This window comes from Terrapene carolina, unplaced genomic scaffold (assembly GCF_002925995.2).
Source record: "Terrapene carolina triunguis isolate 2854851 unplaced genomic scaffold, T_m_triunguis-2.0 Scaffold236, whole genome shotgun sequence".
Taxonomy (NCBI): Eukaryota; Metazoa; Chordata; order Testudines; family Emydidae; genus Terrapene; species Terrapene triunguis.
In genome coordinates, this window is record NW_020664587.1 from 17,002,712 (window position 1) to 17,024,748 (window position 22,037).

A 22,037-nucleotide genomic window follows, 5' to 3' on the forward strand; every position below is an offset into this window, starting at 1 on the left:
TTGCTGCTCAGTGACTTCTGCCACTGGATAGATTTGGTTTTCTGGAGGGCCTCAGCTCTTGAGAAGCATTCAAGACCAGATCATGCAGTGGAACTCAGGGCAGGGTTTGACCCCTTACATTAATTTTCACTTTTAATAGAAAACTCAGAATGGTTGTATGGAGGTCCAAAAGTCACAGTGCGTTTATATTGTGCTTCCAAATCATGTACCTTTACCCTCCCGACACTCAGCATGACTTGGCTTTTCAAGCTAACCTTGGACTGATCAGAGCTGAAAAATTCATTACAGCCCTGTAACATCTTCCAGAACAAGGACACGATGTGGTTCAGCTGAGAGGTGGTCTGTCTTCTCTCGGCCAATTCTCTCTTCAATTGTCTCTGTCCGGCTTACTTGTTAAGGGATATTTAGACCTTGTCTGCACTACAGAAGTGTTCTGTGCTAAGATCCATTGGTCCCCTTGCACATCTGTAATGTTGTGCGCACGGACAAACGTGCTCCAGCAGATTACGTATGCTGCCAACCAAGTAGACTATGAATTTTCAGGGCTAAATCCCTGTGGTTCAAACTAATTTTCCCATTACTGCTGTCCCTTGCAAAACCTCCCAGAATACCCAGCTTCTCAGAGCTGTGCTGCAAATTGTGGGCTACTGAAACCCAAAGCACTTAGAATAGTGCTAGTGCAAATGTGCAATGGTCCTTAAACCAGTTCAGCTTCTGGTGCTCAGTCTGGTTCAATACTCTAATGTAGACAAAGTCTTTCAGAGCAGTAACCAGAAGGATCCTGCTGAGAAGACCAAGAACACTTTTTGCCTTGTTGAGTGCCCATGGTCTATGCCTTGTCCTGCCATTCTGAGTGTGAATGGCTGATGTGTGTCAATACCTACTGTAGAAAGTCAAGGATGGTCTCTTTCCCTGTTCTCTGTACTGACTTCAGTGGATTCACTCTGGATTTACTCCAGTGTAAGTGAGAGCAGAACCTCTCCCAATGTGCTTCAAGTCAGAATGTTTCCATGTCAATGTTAACCAGAGCATATACTGAACTTGGAGGCAAACAACACTTCTGCTGTGAAATACAGTATAAGTAAGCTGTCTGTCCCCAGGGCAACATTCCTCCTTCCTCATAGGAAAGCCAGTCACTCTTTACGGTAGGTATATAAACAGACAGAGCTAATGCGGAGTTCTAATTATGAGCCACATTACCCCATCTCTTGGATCCTTGCAGAAGGAAAATTATTTTCAGATCATTTCTGTGAATAGTTTTTCCAAGGGACCACTAGAATTTTGTCTGGGAAAGGTTGAAGACAATTAGTCAAACCATTTTTTAGTTATGGGTGTTTTCAAGTGACACTTAGTTCTGTATCTAAATATGCTACATATTCAAATTATGTTTCATTATCCAGCCTCCATTATCTCCTGCCCCACGGCCTGACCTTCTCCAGCAACGTATGTAACATAAAAAAAAGCCTCAGAACACCTGCTCAGCTGTGTGTGTTGCATTTCAAAGACTGAGGTACCAGACAATTCCATTAGGGTATCATGCAGAACATGCAAAGAGGAAAAGGCTACAGAGCTAGACATCTTGGGTTAGGAGGCACAGACGAAAATAATTGCATAAAAGCACGAGGGGCTGGGCACGATTAGAAAGCCAAGACATTGTCATTTCTTTTCTCCGTTTTTTTGTATTTAAGGAGTTAACTCATCTTGCCAGCTGAAACGAAACAGGATTTTAGTTTCTCTAGCAAAATGAGGACTCTGTAATGTAGACTTCCCAGCATACGCAGGCTACTGTACCCTCCCAAAGCACTAGCCACATAGGAAACCATCATAACCGACAAGGGTCACATTTTTGTCCTCTGTGGACTTCACGGGGAGCACAAATATGAAGGCCAGATTTGAATCCAAGAGTTAGCTTATTTCCTGGTAAGCAGTGAGGACACATTCCCTACTGCAGCTACCTTGACATGCCCCTGCTCTACTTTTCACCTCTCCAGTGCTTTCCAGCTGAGGCACTTGAAGCACTTTACAAACATTAAGCTTGTAGCACCTGTGTGAAGTAGGTAATTATTACCATCTCCATTTTACAGATGGGGGAACTGAAGCACAAACCATGTGAATAAGGTCCACCCAGGGAGTCTGAGGCAGATCCAGGAACAGAACCCAGGTTTCTTGACTCCCAATCCTGTGATTAACAACAAGGCAATAGCCTATTAGCTATTCATAGAGAAGCTAATTTACTGACGTGAGTCACCCAGCAACTACATTCCCCTCACATAAGCTACAAGAGTACCGCAGCGGCTATACAAGTTATTTTGCTTAGGCAATGATTTCATACTGGCGCCAGGAACTTCAGAGGCAGTCTAGGAGGCTGAATCACTTGAAATAGATGCAAAATAGCTGTGATGCCAAAACCCCAGGGCTGCTTGTCTCGCTCCCCGCATGGTGAGAAACTAGACCCCTTTGTCATCACCGCTTCTCCTAGAGACCCGATTCTGGGAAGAAGAGCTTCACAAAAACGCAAGATTTCCTCCGCTGTCCGAGCTGGCTGTAGGGATCACAGCATGCACTGGAAGAAACACGTCTCGTTAGGAAGTTGAGGGACCTCTGGCCATGAGTTGAGGTCTCAGACAATTTGCCTTTCTGGCTGCTTTGGGACTCAGTAAAGCTGCCACTGGAAATGCACTAGCGTTTAATGGGCTCTTTTAAATGGCAGTGGAAGCAAGAACGCAGCTGCTCTGGTTGGTGACGTGGGTTTTTTCCCCCCCTTTCTGTGAGTCAGATGATTTTAGAAAATAAGCTGAATTTATAAATAAATTAAATTGTCCCCTGCGCACCTGCTCTCACCCTCTGTTCCACTGAAGGGACATTCCATAAAGCATGAGAGCAGATCATTAGAAGCAGGTAATGCCTCTGGGATTCAAGACTAGAGAAGAGCCTAATCATTCACAACTGCCTGTTTGTTACACATGCTAGACAGAGCTGTAATACTGTACAGGATTCATCTGTAGCAGACATTTGGCAGCTCTCGCTTGGAGTAGCACTTATTCACCCCAATGAAATCACTAAGTGTTACTCAGAGGAGTAAAGCTTGCAGGATTCTGGACCCTTTGCTTTCCTTCCCTATGTGTTCCCCCTCAGATCCAAGGGCAGCAAAACCGTAATTACGTTCTATATTACAAAGCATCTTTCGCTTCAAAGTCTCCCAGATGGCTGTGTTACTTGGGGTACACCAAGCACACAAAGCTCTCTACAAAGGTTTTAGGCTACACATGAAAATGGAAGAGAATGCTCTGTGTGGAGTCTGCTGGGAATGCTAATGGTGGGGTGGAGGATTAGCTAGAAAAAGAGAGGAACGTCCTATCTAGCACAATATATACCCCTCTCGCGATCATCATGTCTATACAAATACATACCCCTCTAGCTACCTATCACGTATTTATCCCAATGTTGTTTGTATTACCATAGTGCCTAGGAACTCCAGCCAGGGACCCCATTGTGCTAGGCCCGGTGAGAACTCAGAACGTACCCATTGGTCTGTCTATCAAGAGCACACATGGATTCTCAGCCAGCGAATGTAACAGGTTTCAGGGGGGTGTGATCACCCTCTTTTTTGAGGGAGGGAGAGTTCAACAGTTTCTCTCTCCTGGGGACAGGGGAAGGCAGAGACCCTTTGCTGTGGTATATCTCAAGTGCCAACCAACATTGCATCCAGACACTAACGAGGGGTCTCAGCTAAGGATGGGACTCAGACCAAACGCCCCCAACACACATCTGCCCTGAGCCCTGTTACATTTACAGACCCCAGTCCAAACTCAACTCTTACTGCAGGTATTGAGCGGCTTTTATTCTTTCCCTCATCATCAGCTGTGCTGCTGGGCTGTGGCTGAAGCACTCCCTGGAAAAAGCTCCCAGTCTGGAGTCCCTGGGATCTCACAGGAAAGCCTGCTCCTGTGAGAATGCAGCTCCACAAGGTCTGGAGATGCAGCTGGGCTGGCCCCAAACAGTGACTGTTTCATGGGGCGGGTACCGGACTGATGCGGCTTGCCCGGATGTTGAGGAGCTCCACTGATTTGGCTTATCTGCTCCTCTCAGTTGCGTCACAGGCAGAACTCTCTCCTCCCCGTGAAACAGGAGCCCCTGCCTCGCTGAGCCTGGATGCTGGCAGAGAGCTGGGGTGCCGGCTGTCCAGCTAGTACAGACCCACCCTGGCCCGGTGCATCACAAGCAACTCTGAGGAAAACTCCTCCCGCCACCCAGGTGTGCCTCAGAAAGGGAAGGAGATGTCCCAACTGAGTGGCAGCATGCTCTAGTGGATGGGGCATTGGACTGGGGTCGGATTCTGCCACTGATGTCCCGTGTGCCCATCAGCAAAGTCTTCATGCCTCAATTTCCCTGTCTGTAAACGAGGGTCAGTAGCCACTGGGGTGATTTGCAGAAGTGTTGTCGTGAATGCTCGTAAAGCAGTTTGAGGCACTGGGATTAGGTTGCTGGAGAAGTGCTAGATATGATTGTTATATGTTGCAGTAGTGATCATTCCTTCACCTCAGGGCCAGCACAAGGTAGTGCTGCCAGTAAATAAGCATGCCACTAAGCCAGAGAAGTAGAAGATATCATACTTCTGTGCTCACCAGCAATGAAGGAAACAGCCAGTGAAACAATACAAATAAATCATGCTGATGTCCTATGGCTTTGGGTCACACATTTAGCTGCCCTGAGCTTTAGTGTGAGGTTCACCTGAGTCAAGCCAGATAAGGTGATCTGTTTCTGTAGTTCCCCACAGGGGTTTATTTACTGCATCAGTTTTCTGAATGTACTGCTGAGGAGCGGGAGGGAAAATGGGTGATGGAGCCCAGCTGGGTTTTTCCAGAGGGCGCTGCCTGCTCCGTTTTAATGGGAGTTGGAAACTTAACTCCTTGCTGCCTCTTTGCAAATCCCAGACAGTGTCTGGACAGTTCCCTGGAGCCTTTCCCGCAGAAGGCTGTGAAGGGTGTAAGAGTGCAGGGTAACCACACACAGGAGTTTAGGATGGGAAGTGAGGCAGAATAGTATCAAAAATGCCCTCTGTGAAGTTAAATAGCAGAAGTAGAATCAGGTCAGGACACTGAGGTTAATGCCTCCCCAGTCGTGCAAAAAAGTGCAGTGGGATTTATTTCATGTCTACAAATGGGCCTAAAATTAAGCCTCCTCTGGAAGATAAGATTTAGGAGGAATTTGATTGTTTTCTCTCTTCTGCACTGCTGGGCGGCCTGGCAAACAGTTGTGTGAGAACGAAAGCATGCCTTGTATCTAACAATTTCCCACCCTATTACCGTGCAAGCACACAAACATACACAATTATTAATCACCCAGTGGCAGAGCCCCCATCACCCTGATCACAAGCGTGGAAGAGGCCTCTTTGTATTAAGACTGATGACTACAGCATCACAATTGTTAACATGCATTACAGGATTTTCTCCAGGAGCTGTGATCAACGAAGACTTTCAAATTACTGGCAGCAGCACAAGGACAACTGTGGCGGATTCTGAGTGACAGGAACGCTGGGTGGAAAAAAACATCTAGGAAAGTTTAGGAGGTATAATCAAAGATTAAAGCAGGCTGAATGGACACCCTTCTGCTTAATAGCTGGTGGCATGGTCAGCGCAGCCAGTTGCGTGTAGTGCTTTAGTGAAGGGCAAATCGTTTGCTTGGGATCTTTCAGGCAGGGGTTAGAAAAGGGATCAGAGCTGAGTCGCATTGTTTGTTTCTCAACTAGGCTCTGATGCAGCAAAGCACTTCAGGGTGTGTTAACTTTAGGCGCATGCCTGAGTCCCATTGAAGTCTGTGGGATGGAAGCATACGCTCACTGATAAACATGTCCTTGCTAAGCCAGGGCCAGTGATCCCACAGCTGTAGGGCAGGCACAGGGGACGATGGTGGGGGTGTTGCACACCACCAGCCCGGGGCATTCTGTGGCACATAATGAAGCAGGTCTCTGCATAAGGGGATTAGCCTTCTTTGGGACTGTGCTTTTTGCACCCTTTCAGACTCAGCATGGTTAAATGATGGAGCCAAGCGTGCAACACGCTTGTCCGCGCTACCCCAGGCTGGCGAAACACTGCCCCTGCACTAGGGGCCATCTGCCCAGTTGGTTGATTGCTGTACATTTGTTAGCCCAGAGGACAGGCACCCGGGAAGGGAATAGTTCCATGTCATCCTGTCAGCAGCAGATGATATTTCAGAACTGAAGACACCAGGCGTTGTGGCCTACTCCCCTCGGCACCGGGGCTCGAGGTCAGGGTGTCATCGGGGGCTTGGCCAAGTAACAATAAGGAGAGGGAGGGAAAAGGGATGTAGCCAAGTATGTCAGACACTGACTGTGCAGAGAGGAACCCAGCAAATGAACTCCTCTCAGGAGACAGTCGCAAGACAGGCTCCACTCAGCTGTGACTAAATACCAGGAAAGGTTGCATGCCCACTCACTGAGGCAGGTGCACTTAATCCTGCCTTAGCATGGGCGGGGGTTGGACCAGAGGACCTCATAAGGTTCCTTCCAGTCCTATGACTCCCTCCCCTTGGTAAGCACATTTTCTGGGACACACATTTCAATACGCTTGGCCAGAATTTCCCTCCCATTCAAACACAACTTTACACTGGACACTGAGGACGAAATGTATGTGAATGTAAGGCTGAGGTTCCGATTTTCATCACCCAGAAGTGACGGTATCTCCTGGGAACCCTATTGCCCACATAGGGGGCTTACCGCTCCTCCCACTTACCGTTTCTCCCATTGAACTAAAGGGGAGCTTTGCCACCAACGTGGCAAAGCTCCCCTTTAGTTCAATGGGAGAAGGACAGGACCCTGTTCTGTTCTTCCAGACCTCCACAGAGCTCTCCTTGACTCCAGCTGGGGTGGCCGTGCATACCCAAGGGAGGGACTTGGACCGCCGTGTATAATGATTATATTTAATAGCATGACATGTATCCAAAATACTTGATAGCCACCAGGAGTTTCAGCAGCACTGAGGCAAGTAACAGCCCCATGGGTCATGACGTTGGTCAGTGATGTCCAGGGCACTGCTGCACTCTGGCAAAGCCCCCGGCACTGGGCATGCCCCCAACATGCCCCCTGTGCCAGCAGCTGGAACTAGAAGGGGTGGTTTAGAGCCAGGATGTTACCTGGCTGGGGCAATGGTGCCCCTGGTCCTACACTGACGCAAAGGAAGACATCTGTTGGTGGGGCTAATTTATTTCTTCTCTCAATGACCCTGGAAAAGCTGGGAGAGGCCCCTGGCAACGATCAAGAATATTTGTACTATAGAGTATGTTCAGTATACACCGGGGAAGATACAGAGCTCTGGGATGCCAGAGCAGGGGGGATGTGAGCCCACTCCAGGTGTCCTGACCCACAATTCAGGTTGCAGCATGGTTTATCCCCTAGTTACCGGTAGCTTTACACACACGTGTCTTACTCACATGGTCAATGAGTTCCTTCATCATCCCGTTCCACTGCCCCTTCTCATCCTGTGCGCCATACTTCCCGTCCTCCACCAGCCGGATATCATAGGTAAAGCCCAGGATGTGTGACAGCTCCTTCAGAAGGTCAATGCAGTAACCTTCAAAGCGGTCGTTCCCGAAGAGGGCTGTGTCTGACTTCCGAAACATGACGAAGGGCTCTTCCTGCGCAGCCGGGAGAGAGCGGAGCAAAGAGCCACGGTTAAGGGCAGGCTGCCAGTCCCATTGCCAGCAGAAAAGCGATGAAAGCAGGTGGCTGTTCCTGCAGGTAACCCTGCGCAATGTGACACGCATTATGCAGGCAAGGTTGGCACCACAACATGTTCGGAATAAATTAACTTTGCATGGTGCATCAGCTAATTAGCAACCTTGTTTACCCCACTAAATTTAATTTTCTCTCTTCTGAGCAGCCAACTGTTTTCCATTCAGTGAGATTTCAGAGAGAGAGAGTGAGAGAAAATAACCATTTCATGCTCTGCAAATGAAAACAAGGGCACTGAAAAATAAAAATACATAGGGGGAAAAAATTCAGCCACAAATCCCAGGCGCTAGAAACATAAATGAACCGATCCCTGGGGATTGTTGTGGACTCAGCACCATCAGGGTTCTTAAGAGCATTTGAGTTGGGTGTCTTGCCAGGACACCATGCGTGGCTAGTGGCCGGTATAAGGTTGGCTTTATTTCTTTATGCCCCCGGGATAGGTGAACAAGACAAGACAAAGAATGGGGCAGGGATTCTAGTGCTGGCCAGAGGTAGGTCAAAAGGAGACCAGCACGTGTCTTACACCTTTTCCTTTGTAACACACCAGCACCCACGCCCATAGCAGGTGCTCCTGCAAGCACAGGTCTGTACTGAGAGGAGGCGGTGCCTAAAAGCCGAACCCAAACCCTAAGCAGGTTTCCTGCAAGCTGTTCCAAAGGGCAGGTGATCCACAAACACCTGGATCTGATCATGCCCTAGAGTATGCCAAGAACATCCCCTCCAGTTCTGACCCACAGCTTGATTCTGGCCATAAGGCAGCGGAACTGACTGGCAGAGGAATTGCCCTGTTCACTAGCCTAGTGCCCAATATGCCCCCACCCCCACTTTGGCTGTCAGTGCAGAGGGCATGCCCAAGAGTTAGGGGGTGCTCTGCCACTGGGGTCAGAGGAGCAGGCATAATTTACAGCAGCTCCAGGATGGCTCTAACTTACGCTAGCCAGCAGCGGTACGGGTGGCTTTTGGCATCTTTTCCCACTCCCATGTTGCACTGAGATCAGCTCAGCCGCAGCCCAGGATCAGGGCCCAGGACTTTTCAGTAACCAGGCGTCACCCTGGCCTCTCAAGCAACAAACCTGTGGTTCTAACCCTGGGCACTTGTAGTTAGTGTGGGGTAGATGCCCACGCACTGTGGGCATATTGCATGGAGCGGATGGTTTCTAACAAGCTATGGCATATTACTTCAGGAAGGGCACAGCAAGCTGGGCTAAGTACCCCCGCCATGCTATCTTGGGGCCTTCTCTCCCCCTCCTGAACTGTTCTCATTACTTTTGTATTTGGAAAAGCCTCTGAAAATTTAACAAGCTGCAGCAAAGGGCTGCCTTATTAGCTAGCAGACTGCAGGCAGCGCCAGGAAGCATTGTAAGTTATAGCACATCTAAAAGGAATGTTCCATGGTGAACTTTCTGAAACACTCAGAGGGCTGCTCTCCTCTGAGTCCAAACGATTGCACTTCCGCTAATGCTGAAAAATAGCCATTCTTTTTAGTTTAAAGATGTCCAGCTTGGATGCCTTGAAAGGTTCAGAGATATCAGGCTGATAACCCAGCTCCTGAATCCAGAACGGGCCATTACTTTTCTGAGAAAATCATGTCCAGAGGCAGAAAGCAAACTATGTTTTTTTAATCGATTATTATTATTCCATTCCACACTGAAGCATTGATTAATGCCCAAGATATATGGCACACCAGGAGATTCCAGAACCACTGTTTATTACAATAATCAAATTGTCTCATTGTTACCTTGTTCTCCCTTTCTTTGCTCCAACTAGTATCTCTCATCCTACTCTTAGACAGTGAGTTTTGGGGCCAGGACCCTCTTTTCATTATATGTGGGTACAATGCCCAGCACAATGAGGCCTTGAAACATGATGGGGGCCACCAGGTACTACCACAATTCAAATAATAATGTACTAATATTAGCAGCCCTATAACAGGCTTCTACACAGGAACGTTCCATCTTTCTTCTCATCTCTTGTGATGAATGAGGTCATCATATGCCAGTGAAGACAATAAAGTGTGCAATAAAAATCATAGCCTTTCACAAAGCAATACGTTTGGGCTGTCGGTCATGGCAACAGAAAGGGACCAGGAAGATTTGGGAATAGCCGGAGAGAGGAGATACGTAAGGGGAGTGCTGAGAAACTCAAGGTACATTATCCAGCAGGTGAGCGCTAGGAGACAAGGGCGGGACAGGAGACCGACCTGAGGAAAAGACTATTTATTAGACTGAACCATTGGATAACGTTACGCACAAGGCTACAGTCCTAGCTTGGAGGTGCCCCAGACCTCACCCTAGTGCGTGGAGGCTTTGCTGGAATTCCAGCAACATCCCTGCCTGTGCCTCCTGCCTTGAGGGATCCACGCTCATCCAGCACCCACAGTGGACAAACCTAGGCCATTCGTGTATGGCTGTGCAGAAGGCAGTTCGTCCTGCTCTGGGTGTTGGTGGGGACTGGATGAGAGAGAGCACCTGGGTCTGGGTCTGCTGGATGAGAAACCAAGGCTGACAACGTCATGCCTATGGCGTTAGTGTGGTGCATGCAAGCCCATTAAACTCCCTCTCTCTCCAGTCTCCTCGGCAGCCCTCTCCCCTGGAATTAGTGCTTTGTTTGTGAGCCAGCTGAGTCTACGGATCTTGGTATAAATACACCAGCTCCAAAGCAGCCATAAAATGCTATTAATTTTGGGAAGCACTATAGGGATAACATACATATTTAACAGCCAAAGCGCTGAACATTAGGATGCCACTCGCTCCGTAATGTATCTCCTGGTCTCAAACGTTTCCTAGGGGGTAATTCTGATCTCTATGAACCACTTATTCACAGACTATTTCACAATTTATTACTGAAAATGGCCAGACATCCAATTCACAAGCTCCCTCGGCTTGCTAATCGATTTCTCAGTGAAGGTGCCCTCAATTTCATAACTTCACAGTTCTTGTATTGCTCAGGGAGAGTGGCGCTGGCTGCTGGGGTAATATTTCTCTTCCAACAAGTCACCGCAATATGAGCAAAAGGCAGTGAGGGGGTGTGGGGAGGAGAGGGGTGAACAACCTTTCCTGCTTTTCCTTTTAAAGATCCCTCCTCTGGCTTTTCTTCTGTCATTTACACCTACGGAGAAGAGACAAAGGGCAGCAGCAAACGTCAATAAAGTTTAGGGTTGTATTTTACTTCTTAGGAGCCAATTTATGAAAATGCATTTATTGCACAACTCAGTGTGCCAATCCCATCGTGTCCCTCACGCCGTGAGTCACAAGGCTGCAGGTGGCTTTGCATTAGGCATGCACGCGCCCATTCCAGCACACAGAGCCGAGCAATTAGAGGGTGGTGATTTGCTCTATTGACGCTTTCGAACTGGAATGTGAGCATAAAGCTTAGGGACCTTCGTGGCAGTAGAACTGCTAGAGCGGACAGATTAAAGTGCTGGCTAGAAACCGGCTTCCTCGCTCTGCGGATGCACCTCACTCCTGCCTTGCGCCACTCCCACTACAGCAGGGGTTCAAACTGGGGGTCAGGACCCCGCAGGGGGTCACGAGGTTATTACATGGGGGGCGGGGCGTGAGCTGTCAGCCTCAATCCCAAGCCCTGCTTTGCATCCAGCATTTCTAATGGTGTTAAATATATAAAGAAGTGTTTTTAATTTATAAGGGGGGTCGCACTCAGAGGCTTGCTATGTGAAAGGGGTCACCAGTACAAAGGTTTGAGATATTCCAGATCCAGACCCCAGCTCAGCTCTACCAATATGTCTCGCTTCTGAGCTGACGTATCCCCTCCTCCAGCATTCCTCAGTCCTGGCCCTGCAGCTCTCACTGCTGCTCCAGCCTTCAGCCTCACACACCTGGGCTGGTGCATCATTTCAGTAATACCAGCTACCCCCATCCAATAATTTCCCCTTGTGGCACCGCACTACATTTTAATTAGATACAGATGGACGAGGGCAGGGCGGGAATAAGTCTCTGCTCAATCTCTTGAGAGTTGAAATAACCTCGGGTAATTCCCCCACCGCTGACCCCTGGCCTCCACCTAGGGTTCATATCACTGTGCATGGCATTTATTTTGTATTATTCACCCAGCTCTATCTCCCACTTACAGGGACTGGCTCCAGCTCACATAACCTTGCAGTCTTTCTGCTGGGCCTGATTCAAATTCCTCAGACCAAAACTTTCAGAACAAGCAAAAAAAACAAAAAATAATGTAAATTCAAAAGAATAAAAACAAAACAAAACAGATGCCCCCCGCCCACCCGATGGCCAGAGGTATCCCTGCAGCACCCTGCCTCTACCTCCCCTGAAGAACTACACAGTTCACAGCATTTCAGACATACCCCTTCTAGGGTCCAATTTATTCAGGCCTGAGTTCAACACACGAGTTCAGTGTCTCTCTCCCCCGTCCTTCTTCCCTGAGCTGGGTCCAGGTCAAGTCACTCCCAGGCTTGCCCGGGCTGGAATTCAGCCTCCTGGCTCTGACTTCTCAATTCCCCTCTTTCAGATTCTTCCCTGCAGGAGCTTTTTTCACCCCTGAATTTCCCTCCTCCCTACAGCTTCCTGCTGCCCTTTAGAGGGCAATGAGCTGTGCTCCATCAGGCCCCGACGAGTCTCGTGGCATGGGTGGGCCGGAGCCATTCCGGCAGTAATGGGGCTTTTCTGCCTGAGGCCTCCAGCCCGTAAGGTCAAAGCCACCCTGTTACATTGTGCAAAAACTGACCCTGCTCCAGGAGCCTGAGCAGAGATGTCCAGAATCTGAGTGAGCGGGAACTGCCAAAGGGCCTTTTGTTCCAGCATTTCCCCTAAGGCAGTGGTGGGCAACCTGCAGCCCGTCAGGGGAATCCACTGGCGGGCTGCCAGACATGGTTTACATTGGCACGGCTGCCCGCAGCTCCCAGTGGCCATGGTTCGCCGTTCCTGGCCAATGGGAGCTGCGGGCGGCCAATGTAAACACTGTCTCGCGGCCCGGCAGCGGATTCCCCTGAGGGGCTGCAGGTTGCCCACTACTGCCCTAAGGGCTCTGCAGTAGCTTCTGACTGGACCATTCTTTTGAACAACTGTAGCCAGTGGGATCCATTGTTGTTGCTCCTGATGCTGATGCAAATGGCACCAGGGTGCTTTATCTGTGCAGAGATATCTCTGGGGAGGGAGGAGGGGAGTGTGTGTGTGTGTGTGTATGTGTGTGTGTGTGCACCTCCTGGGATCAGTACAGTATGAAACTTCTGAACAGCGTGTGTGTGTGTGGGGGGGGGGATAAGAGGAGAAAATGACCATCTATTTTTACTCTGCAGTCTTCCTTGCAAAGCCAGGCACGAAAGCAGCATGGTATGGGCTAAAATAAGACAACCAGAGGCTCCTGAAGCACATTCACACCCGGGCGTTTGAGCAGAGCCACTCAGCTGAGAAAACGTATTGTGCCAACGAGCACAGAGAAGATGGAGCCGCTGTGTGTCAGGTGTGGGTTATTTTGATGCTGGGTGGTGGTTTCATTTTAGGAAGTCAGGCCTCATTACCCAAGTGGTCCATCTAATTCCATTACCCAGCCTCTTAACATGCCAGACCCGACCATTGCTCTGTCAAGTCCAGTATCTCCCATCCTTTCTGCTGCACTGGATCAGGTTACATAGCTACCTTGTCCAGCCTCTGTCGGGAGATGTGATTACACCAGGGTGTTACTGGATAGCAGTGTCACAGCACGAGTGCATCATTTGCAAGATAACGATGGAACAAATGTTTTTTAATTACTACCTTCCTTAGTTTTTATCACTCTTGGAAGGAGAGGGCTATCCCCCAAGCAGAGCAAAAGTCAAACATGAAGAACCCCAAATTATCTGTTGTGCCTTGGTCAGAATGATGTTTCAGGGACTGGACTAGCAGGAGCTGCAGGCTGGGAGTGAGGTGCATTGGCAGAGCTGTGTGTGAGCTAGAACTGGAATGGCAAGGGGTTCTTCAGGTGAGGCTCGAGGTGCATGAACAAAGAGATGGGCAGAGGATACATTTCACACTGCTTGTAACATGGCACTGGGACAAACACTTGTCCTTCTCTTTTATGAATACCCAGTTCACACGCACACATTCTTTTAGGAACCCTAGACAATACGTCGTAAAAGACGATACTCGCTAAACCCTACATGACCTAGCAGTTCTTTCCCATCTCTAACATCCATGATTCTTTGACAGAAGAGGCTCCTTGAAGGCACTGCATGGAAATTGGCCAGGAAAAATTATTGGCATAAACAGTATTTCAAACCTGATCTACGCAACCTGCCGAAGTTTCGTTATAGTTTATTTGTTCTAGGTACAGCGTTATTTCCTGTTGCTGCCAATTGGCACGGCATGACCCAGCATTGTGTAACACAGCCAAATACAAACCAATGCGACTAGTCATCATTCATTAGATGTTAAATAAAAATTCATTCTGATCTGATGCCTGCTATCAAATCCAATAGGGAAGGCGAGAACTAAATACAGTGTGACAGTTGGAGACAGAGAAGATCGGTTAAGTATCCATGGTTTGCTGGATAACTCAATTACTTTTGGCTAGGTTGTCACATACGTAGTTATGAGGGGAAAGAGACACAAGCGCTGCAGTTATAACCCGTGTGTATAAATGAATTCTGGGATAGTGAGAAGTGACAGATTGGCAGCTCTGGAGCATGAAGTACCCGCAGAGCGGGTACAACACAGGCAGTGGCAGGACAAGGACCCCGGTGGTACCCACCCCACCTCCTGGCATGGAGCTTCAACTCTGACCTTGAAGGGCCTCATATAGAAGCAAGAGGAGGGTTCAGTCTCTAAGGCCCATGAAGCCACTGGTCTCTCTGCTAAGATTGGCAGCAGGGCGGCTAATTTGGGGCTTTTGTGCCCTTGGAGTTATGGGGGCATCTGTCCAATAGAAAATCTGCTGAGACTGACAAGTCACTTCATAGAGAGCCACTGAGTAGCCACCTGATGCTAATGGCAATGTGTGACAGAATGTGCCCCTCCTTAGATCAGTGACAGAGAGAGGAAGAGACCCTCTAGCCGCTTCTTAATCCCCCGAGCCACCAAGGCCCCAGAAGGGAGGACACTGAGGCATGTGTTTGCTCTTATTTTTTTGCTGTAACGAGAATAGTTACATCTGAAGCAGACACCCGCCCCTCTCCACTGCCTCTCCTGCTAGTCAGTCAGGCCCTTGCACAGCCTGTGCGGTATGCTAGTTAAGAGCCTTTCTTGTGCCCAGTGCATGCAGCCCCTCGCTGGGCCTTCAGCACGCACCGGGTCAGAGAACATACCTGAGATTCAGCTCAAGAGTTGACGTGGAGGTTAAGAAATGTGCAGCAGGAACAAGAAGCAGCCTCATGGCTACTGGAAGTGTGGTGGCGTCTAGCCAGCAACACACTGAATCACTTAGTTGTTTGGCACGTGTGGACAAGGAGCAGCTGTTTCTCGGGAGTGTGAGAACAGCAGGAGATGCTGCAGCTTAGCACCTTACATGTGCATTGGCAGAGCTGTACGTGGGAGTTTGTGCAGCACCTGCTTGCGCCCTGTCTCAGCCCAGCCAGCACGCTCGCACTCTCTCTGGGCACCAAATTCCCTCTCCTCCTCGTATTCCTCTTCCTTTGAGTTCCGTTGCCTAGATACACAGGTATTGAAATGCCTCTGGGTGCAGACAGAATAGCCATTCACTCCGCACCGTGTACATCATTTCTAGGAAGTACCAGCTAGCTCCCATAAGAGCTCTGTTCAGTCACGGCAGCAAGGAAGTGACGAAGTTCTGGAGTGACAATGGTGCCATAAACCCAGGCCTGCCTGCCAGGCAATGAAAGCTGGTATCTCCACCAGGTCTGCTGTGTGCTTGGTTGTCTGGGTAAGTATTCAGTGGGCCAGATTTTCTCTTGGTCTAAATCATGCTGCTGCATTGATGTCAATGGTGCCATTTTATACCGACCAGATTGACTCAATATCTTTTATTTTAACCACTAATGCAAACCCCGCCCCCAACTGTGAATTCTAACACCGATGAAAATATTGCAGGATAGTCACCCTTTATAGTGGGCTCTGATGCCTCAGAGCCCTTGCTCAGCATATCCACTAGCCTTGGCTTCTCTTCAGGTGGCTAACGTGCCCAGAGCAGCAGTCCCAGCTCGCAGGGAGGAATACATCTGTTACCAGAATCATTAAATGATCGCCCCAGCACATTCCTCAAGGCCTGATTTCCAAAACTCAAACCCCGGACAAACCAGCACAAACTACTGGCTACAAAGCACCCATGGTCTATCCAGCTCCAGCCAGGTGGGAGGAGAGAGAACCCACCTTTTCTCCATGGTAGCCTCCTCTGCACTAGCTTCCCCTTCCCTTTTATAACCCCACCCAGATCAGCCATGTGCTAGCAGGTGCCTGGGGGCCATCGCACCTTCTCATGGGGCAGCCACGGGAGGTAAAATGTTGCTAACTAGTAGAGGTTAATTGGTCACCATGAATGAGCCAATATTTGCCAACCGTGTGCACAGGACAGTACCTAGGGCACTGAAATCTCAGTGTCTCTTTTCTCTTGTTATCTTAAGTAAAGCGAAGAGCTGTGGTGTCTCAGGCACTGCTGTGTGGCAACTGTTGGTGCCTTATTGGTGACCAGCGCAGGATTCTGACCTCGCCAATAGCACAGGGGAGCTAGGAGAGAGCCCCGAAACATAAGGCCAAAAGCAAAGGGACTGGCAAAGCTACTGCAGCATTGCAAAGCACCAGAGAAGTCACACATTTCCAGCCATTTATATACGGATGAGAAATACAAGCCTGCAGCCTCCTACCAGGACAGTGGTGACAATAAGAGATCTGTTGGTTAGTGAGTCTGTGACGTTGGGTCCTCGCCCCTTGGAAATTTCCGTGATGTTCAAACCATCAGATGGGTTCCACACTCCAACCTGAAATGAAACAAAGAAACAATTTACTAGACACTTGACGTGTGTTGTTCAGCCTCTTCCAGGATCCCACAGACCTGGCTGAAGGGAAGCTAGTTCTGTCTTCTGCTGCACAGGCAAGCGAAGCTGAACAGACCGTGTTGGCCAACCTAAACAGAAGAGAAAGTGACACTAATCCTGCACTTGCAGACCACTCCAACAGTCACCCATGCAGAGCAGACATTACAAATACCTAATGCCTTTCCTTTTTGCTGCCCTCTAAATGGGGGCACTGATACCTGTGGACAAATATGGAGGTCCATGATGTCTAGAATTCAGGAATTCATTCAACAGTGGACAATAGCGCCACGCAGTACAGGAGCTCAGAATACACTGACCAGGAACTTTGGCCAAACCTCACAGTGATTAGAGATATTCCTGAAACAAAGATTCCCCAATGCAAGTGTCTTAAGCTTTGGTGAACAATGGAAACCCCAGATTCTAACACTTCCAAACTTGTGAAGAGTTAAAAATTTAGATCATAATTTTGCAGCTTGGGCCCATCTCCTATAGGAACCAAAAAGAGGTCATGGGATGTAGCCAAACACAATACAGGCTTTGGCTGCACACAAGGGATGTGTTCAGACAGTATTTAGAGTCATTTGTGATGGAAGGAGTCTTGTGGGTCATATAGACCAGAGGACAGGGGCTGCTGTCTCGATCACTCGATCCTTCCCATATTGTTAAATGGGAGGTCATTGCAGCTAGAGGGGAGGAGAATTCTGGTATAGAAAAGGTTGAGAACACAGCTGGCTGGAAAATGGTATTTCTGATGAAACTTTAAAAAATAAGAAAATATTTTGGGGGTGGTTGCTGGAATTTTGGGGGTTTTAAAAAAAACAGAGAAACATAAAAACATTGTTTGGTTTCCGTTTTCAAAAGTCTAAAAGTGTTTTCATTGAAAAAACTAGCAAGTTTCAAAAGAAATAAAGAATTTCCATGAAAACTTGTTTCTTAAAAAAATAAAAAACACAGCCAAATGGGATCGAAGTTTGCAGTGCCACTGCCCTGGCTGTACCTATTTTATGGGCAGCATCGCCTAGGCTTTCAATCTGGCACCTTCTCTGCAGCACTGGACTCATAGGTGCAGGAAATAGGGGTGCCGGGGGTGTTCCAGCACCCCTGACGAGACTTAGAGGTACATGGAATATCTGTGACTTGAATCACAATTCATAGTGTATCCTATGTATTTCCTATCTGTTACGGTGTGAAAAATGTGTCTGGTGAAGTCGGGCTCTACCATACACACTAATAGGGAAACTATAACCTTATGAAATCTCCTGTCTGGTTTGCATGGCAGGGTTGCTATCGTTAGTCAATTCCCCCATGGATGGAGCACTCATTTCCGCCAATGGAGAGAATATTGTCCCTGGATCTAGCGCACAACATGAATGTGAGAGGAGGAATTTACTCCAGTAATTAATTACGATTTCTCCATTCAAATAATTTTGTCCTAGGTGAGAGGGTTTGATTTCCCCGGGAGATCACAGTAGCCTTGGAGAGAGAAGTGCTGAGAGGCACTGGTATTAGAGAGAGAGTTCAGAAATATGAACTCCTGTAATACCCTGGATGTGGTCAGATTCCACATTCCACCAGTTCCACTCAGGGCAACTGCATCGAAGCGGAGGGCATAACATTAGTGTTATGGAGTGGAGACCAAGCCCATCTGCATTTAATTTAGCTCCATTTTTCACCAACTTGAAAACTAGTAACATTGGGAATGAATATGAGCTGGACACAGAGCATCCGGCCAGGAACTCCCGGCTATCCACTTCTAACGGGGGATGATTACCCTACAACTGCCCATCAGGGAGTTCTTGCACCTTCCTCTGGAGCAGCTGGCGCTGGTCACAGTCAGAGACAGGATCCTGGAGTACATGGACCATGCGTCTGATCCAATCTGGGAATTCCTACGTTCCTTTATAAAGTGTCACAAACAGGGGCCAAGTGTTCATTTTAATCAGTTCTCTTCTGCGGAGAGATAGAGGGCCAGATCTTTAGCTGAGGTAAAATGTCACCGTCTCTTTAAAACCAGGGGAGCTAGGACGATTTACACCAGCTGTGGAACTGGTCCAGCGTCATCACCGATATTTGGTCCAATTCCCTTTTAAACGAATGCAAACACACATGGCCTGCCTGCCCTCCAGCTGCAGGAATAGATGCGGCATGGGATGATACAATTCAGGTCCCCTTTCTGTCCAGCCACTATCTATATTTTACTGTTGTTAAAAGCCTTTTAACAGCCCGACTGCAAATGCGAAAAAATAAGGCAAAGAGACTTATTGGAAAGGAAACGCTTTCAGTAAAGCGCTATGTTTAACATCTGAACGCACGTTCCTCCACCTTCATGGATATAGCTAGGTAACAACGTGTTTGCCGTATTATTATTTATATTGCAGTGGCGTGTAGCAGCCCTGTAGCACTAGACGTTCTGGAAACAAAGTGCGAGACAGCCCCTTACTTGAGGAGCTCACAGTCCAAAAAAAAAAACAGACAAAGGTGGGAGGGGAATAGGGTGACCAGACAGCAAGTGTGAAAAATCGGGACGGGAGTGGGGGGTAATAGGAGCCTATATAACAAAAAGACCGAAAAATCGGGACTGTCCCTATAAAATTGGGGCATCTAGTCACCCTAGAGGGGAAGCCAAGGCCGTGAATTACCCATCATCACAGAGAAGCTTAACAGCACAGCTGGGACTAGACTCCAAATCTCCTGGATCCTGATCCAGTGCCCTATCCACTCTACCACACTGCCTCCCGATTTTAGACCCGACTGATCTTTTGTAGAGTCTTTCATACCGGGAGGGATCTCACACCACTTGACCAACGCTAACCATTGTCCGGTGAGACAGCATTTTACCACTGGGCAAGCTGAAGCTCTGGGAGGGGAAAAGGCTGGCGATAGCCACGCAGAGTGCCCCCGGAAGAGTTTGACTCCTGGGCCTACCTGGCATAAAGAACCGCTCCAGTGACGCCATTGTGCTGCGCACATTTACATCTAAAGATGATCTGGCCCCTCGTCGTCCTGCTGCAACTGCTACTCCGCACTCTCTCCCAGACCTCGAGAATGCAGGTTTAAAATCTCCTGGCATATTCAAACCTTGTGGCTGGTTGTCTAATGCTGCCCCTTTGACGCTTGTTATGCCCCCAGATAGACAGAGACAGAGACACAGCAAATAGGAACCGCAGAATATACAGGTCGATCCATCTACGAGGCCACATGAGTGATGGAAACTTGAAAACAGAGAGTCCACAGACCAATCCCATTGCGGGGCTAGGAGCTTCAGATTATTGATTTATTTATTTATGTTTTTTGTTTCCTTGATTGTTTTTCTTTCTTTTCTATTTTTTTTTAAATAATTCAATCTCCCCAGCAACCTCTGGCGAGAACCTGGTTTTACTGCATTCACAGAAAGGGTTTTTGAACAATGAATGCTGTTTGGCATGAACAGTATAAATTTTAAAAGAGTTTCCGTGAACTTTCTGAGAATCCCTAAATATTTTACAAAAGCCAGGCATTCCTCCATCCTTCCTTCCAATCACGCAGCAGTTAAAATGTCAGAAGATTATTATTGTTATAGGGAAGAGAAGCAATAATATAAAGAGCCTTTGGCAGTGCTACCTACTCAGCTAAGAATCCCTTGCTAAGTTTTCCTTAAGAAAAATGAAATACATGGAACTCAAGTCTGCATTAATTAATTTAAAAATTAAAATAAAGAAAAAATGCAAATATTCCATTAAGAGAACTGTGCAAGTCGGATAGTCAAACAACATGTAATTATGTTTGGGTAATACTGCTTTAATCCTCAGAACATCCAGGAGGTAGCAGGATCAGAAGCACAATCCTAAAGCTCAACAAATATAAGCTATTATACATAATGCAAAGTACATATTGGGATTCACTCCGTTTGGCATTTCATTATTTCAGATTAGCTATTAACAGAATCTTAGTGTCCACAGAGATTTGACATCGATACTTTAAAACCTTTCCAGAGTAGACAAAAAGCTTTTTTTTTTTAAAAAAAAAGCAGAGAGCTACAAAACCTCATGACTAGATGGAGATTAAACATAAAAGCTGAACATCCTTGAGGAATATGCTTCAGGGTTTGGCAGTTTCCCGTGAGCATTACGTGACACCCAGTAGTAATAAATACCACTAGGGTCAGCAATTCTATCATACAGCTGAGGAGTACTACATTGACTGAGAGATATTTTGGCAGTACTTTAAGGTTCAGATTCACATGGTATCCAAAATGTCTGTCATTTTTGCCTATTACTCTACCGGGATCATTACTGGTAAGCAGTCCACTGGCACAGGGAGCTGGGTGGGCTGATGTTACCAGTGGCACCAATCCTAGCAACCCACTTTGCAAGGTGTCAGTCAGCAACCCCCTAAGGGGAAAGCAGCAATGAATCAGTCCCCAAGGTTTCTCCCATCCCTAAGTTTGAAGGCTCTCTAACCGTGGATAGCTAGCTCACGGCACTATCTGCAGCCTGCTTTGAGCACAGCCCATGCGAATAGGTGACTCTTGGTATGCATTGTCCACGGTGCAGATCTTTGTTCTATTCAGGCAACTTGCTGCTCTGTTTTGTCCACTGAATGAACTGCTCTCTCCTTGAAAATGATGTTTTAGGAGTTTTAATGCTTTGAGTATTCTTTGTTTTTTTAAGCGGTCCATGAAACAGGAATGAAATCCCCATGAGCACCTGAGAATCAGACCTGCACTTCAGTGGCATTATATCCTTGTATCCAGCAGGGATCTGTGCTAATTACAAGAATTCTACACGGTTGTGTTTGTGCAGCTACCTTGCGTCCCCAGCAGCAGGATTGCTGCTGCAAAAACCTCCACATCCAAATGGGAAATTTCCAATCAGGCCAGGAAACTAACCTGTCCTCATTTTTTTCGTACCCTCTCTCAGATATCAAAAAACAACAAAAAACATACATTATCATCTCCTCCAAAACTCAGGCTGCAAGTGGGCCAATCAGGGCTGTAACAAACGTGGGATATTTCCAGGCCTTAGGCAATTTTCATATCAGGAGATCACACCGAGAGGGGGGCTTTAAAGAGCTGCTGGCACCTCCGGGAAAACACTTCATAAACAAACTGTAGCATGTAGGCAGCACTTGGGTTGGGCTTTTTGCCCTCCCATCATTGGCATGGAAACAAAACACAGGCTCCTGACTGCTCAGGAAGTTTCTTCTGCTTCTGCAGCTCCACCATTTCCCATGTGTGTTACCACAACAATCTTACATGGCAACTAATTGTGACAACTTGGGCTGCGGGTTCAGGTGTGTGAATGAGTGTGTGTGTGTGTACGTCAGGAAACAGGAGCAGAGCAATTCCAAGGCAGCAAATATCCTTACGTC

The 22,037-nt window shown here is 47.8% G+C and overlaps 1 protein-coding gene across 3 annotated transcripts in view; it reads right to left on the minus strand.

Annotated features, from left to right (window-relative positions):
* Window positions 1-22,037, minus strand: part of GRIK3 (glutamate ionotropic receptor kainate type subunit 3) — a 223,905-nt gene that overhangs the window by 43,191 nt on the left and 158,677 nt on the right. For all 3 annotated transcript variants that reach the window (XM_024202894.2, XM_024202892.1, XM_024202893.2), the window contains exons 9-10: window positions 16,518-16,631; window positions 7,450-7,653 (exon numbers count right to left, since the gene is read on the minus strand). In XM_024202894.2, coding sequence (XP_024058662.1) covers window positions 7,450-7,653; window positions 16,518-16,631 — 318 coding nt within the window. The remainder of the gene's footprint in view (window positions 1-7,449; window positions 7,654-16,517; window positions 16,632-22,037) is intronic.